Source organism: Panicum virgatum, chromosome 5K (assembly GCF_016808335.1).
Source record: "Panicum virgatum strain AP13 chromosome 5K, P.virgatum_v5, whole genome shotgun sequence".
In the NCBI taxonomy this organism is placed as follows: domain Eukaryota; kingdom Viridiplantae; phylum Streptophyta; class Magnoliopsida; order Poales; family Poaceae; genus Panicum; species Panicum virgatum.
In genome coordinates this window covers 11,726,303-11,728,329 of record NC_053140.1, presented here as the reverse complement: position 1 = coordinate 11,728,329, position 2,027 = coordinate 11,726,303, and the positions used below count along the sequence as shown (strand labels likewise).

General features: G+C 49.5%; 1 protein-coding gene across 1 annotated transcript; it reads right to left on the bottom strand.

Annotated features, from left to right (window-relative positions):
• Positions 1–435: 435 nt before the first annotated feature.
• LOC120709691 (uncharacterized protein PF07_0086-like) lies at positions 436–1,293 on the bottom strand (the record flags this gene model as incomplete). Its single annotated transcript, XM_039995360.1, has 2 exons — positions 436–1,113; positions 1,209–1,293. Coding segments are annotated over 2 exons (525 nt in total), but the record flags the coding sequence as incomplete, so codon positions are not given.
• Between the last annotated feature and the right edge of the window lie 734 nt (positions 1,294–2,027).

Genomic DNA, 2,027 nt, shown 5'->3' with positions numbered 1-2,027 from the left:
AAGCACCTTACATTGTCTTTTCTGGACCTAGCTAGAGAGTTTCTTTTTATAACTGCCCTCCTTGTCACGTTGGTTGGTTGACTTGGTTTATTTTGTATATCCTGATTGAGCAAGTGCTCTCGCAGGCTGGTGGTGCTTGCAATGTGCTCTCAGCCAGCCAACCTAGTAGGTTATATCAAAGTGGGAGGTGGTCTGACCTTTCCGTCAAGTTTTTTTTTTAATATCCTGATTGAATTATAGTCGTGCCACAAGGTTTCTTTTTGATATGCACTGTGTGTTGCTCCCTTTTTTTATCATAAATTCTACATTTTTTTAAAAAAATCCAGAAAAGAAAACGCTCTTAACATTTTCGAGTCATTCTCTGCGGCCAATACGATTCATTTTCCACACCAGTTGTGGAGCCAAATCCTGTGATCCATTATCTTTATCTTTACAGAAGAAAAGAGAAGAACACTCATTTTACAGGTAGACAACAGGAATGCAGCATACTGCCGTACTTTACCTTCAGTGAGAAAGAATCAAACTAGAAAAGTACAGAGCAAAATCCACAAACGTGCCATAGCAAGGAATCAAACTAGAAAAGTACAGAGAAAAATCCACAAACGTGCCATAGCAAGCCACAACTCCTGGGGACCAAATTTCTGGTGAACGGGTATTCAGAACTCGCAGAAACCTACTGGATGGTGCACGCTCCATCAGGCGACCTCTCCTCGTAGCAGGCGTAGTAGGGATAGCTGCTGGGGCACCCGTAGTGGTAGGGGTAGCTGGGCGCGGGGTTGCAGTAGATGCCGGGGCTCCTCGGCCTGCAGCGGCCGCAGGAGCAGCAGCCCTTGCCGAGCCACGCCTCGCAGGCCTTCTCGCACTTGTCCTTGCACTCCTTCTCGCACTTGTCCTTGCACTCCTTGCAGCAGGTGATCTTCTCGCACTTGGCCTTGCAGAGCTTCTCGCACGCCTCCTTGCAGGGGTCCTTGTCCTTGGGCTTGTCGTCCTCCACGCTGACGATGGACGCCGCGAAGCACTTCTTCTTGAGCCTCAGCACGACGCACACCGGGTCCACGGTGCCCACCACCGTCAGCGTGCACTTCTCGGCGTCGATGTCCAAGGACTTGATCCCTGGGTGGCGGCCACACCACACACGGTATCACAATGTATCAGCCTTGATACTTTGTGAACAGGCAGCATTGTTTGATGGGTAGAAAGATGGGTACCTTGGAGCTTGGAAACAGCTGCCAGGATCTCGCTCTTGCATTTTTGGCCAACGAGGTCGGCTTTGATGACTATCTTCTGCAATGAGATTTGATTGACAGCACAAGCATTGAGTACACAAATGGTTCATGGGCAGGAATTCAGAGATAACCTGAACAAGAAAAGGCATTGATCACCAAACCTTCGACATTGTGATCTGATGGCACCCCTGGGTTGGACAGCAGATTCAGCGTGTCGGCAGGAGGGGAGGCTCTGCTGCTGGAACCGAATGTTCTGCAGAATCTCTGTCCAATTCTAAGCTGTACATATAGGCGGCAACTCTGGAAGTCAACTCGGCAAAGGCAGTAGCAAGCCAGCAACTGCCGAGTCGCCATTGGCTGTGACCTGGTCGTAGGAATATGCACACACACTTGTGCTCAACAAAGATATACAAACCTGCCCTCGTGGGATTATCATAACCCTGTTTCTGAGTGTAGGAGGTTGCAACTGTCAGCTGCACTGCTTAGTCAATTCCCATGCTCTGAGATGTCACTGACCTAGCTCATGAGGATTGGCCGGCCTTTTGCTGGTACACATGCTACGCTAGTTAGGATGGGAATTTTTAGGGAGCAATTGAGGGGCACAAGAACCGCGTGTATGGCTTCTCTCATCAAACCATGGGTCCGCCTACTCGTTGTTTGCTGGTTCGTTCGTGGAAATTTCAGCAGGGGTTTGTTTTAGTTTCAATTCGCCCAACACCCCCAACGAACATCATCAGTAATCAGAAAGTGGGGGGGGGGGGGGGGGGGGAGGGGACACATGTATCCCCCAGTTTACTAAAA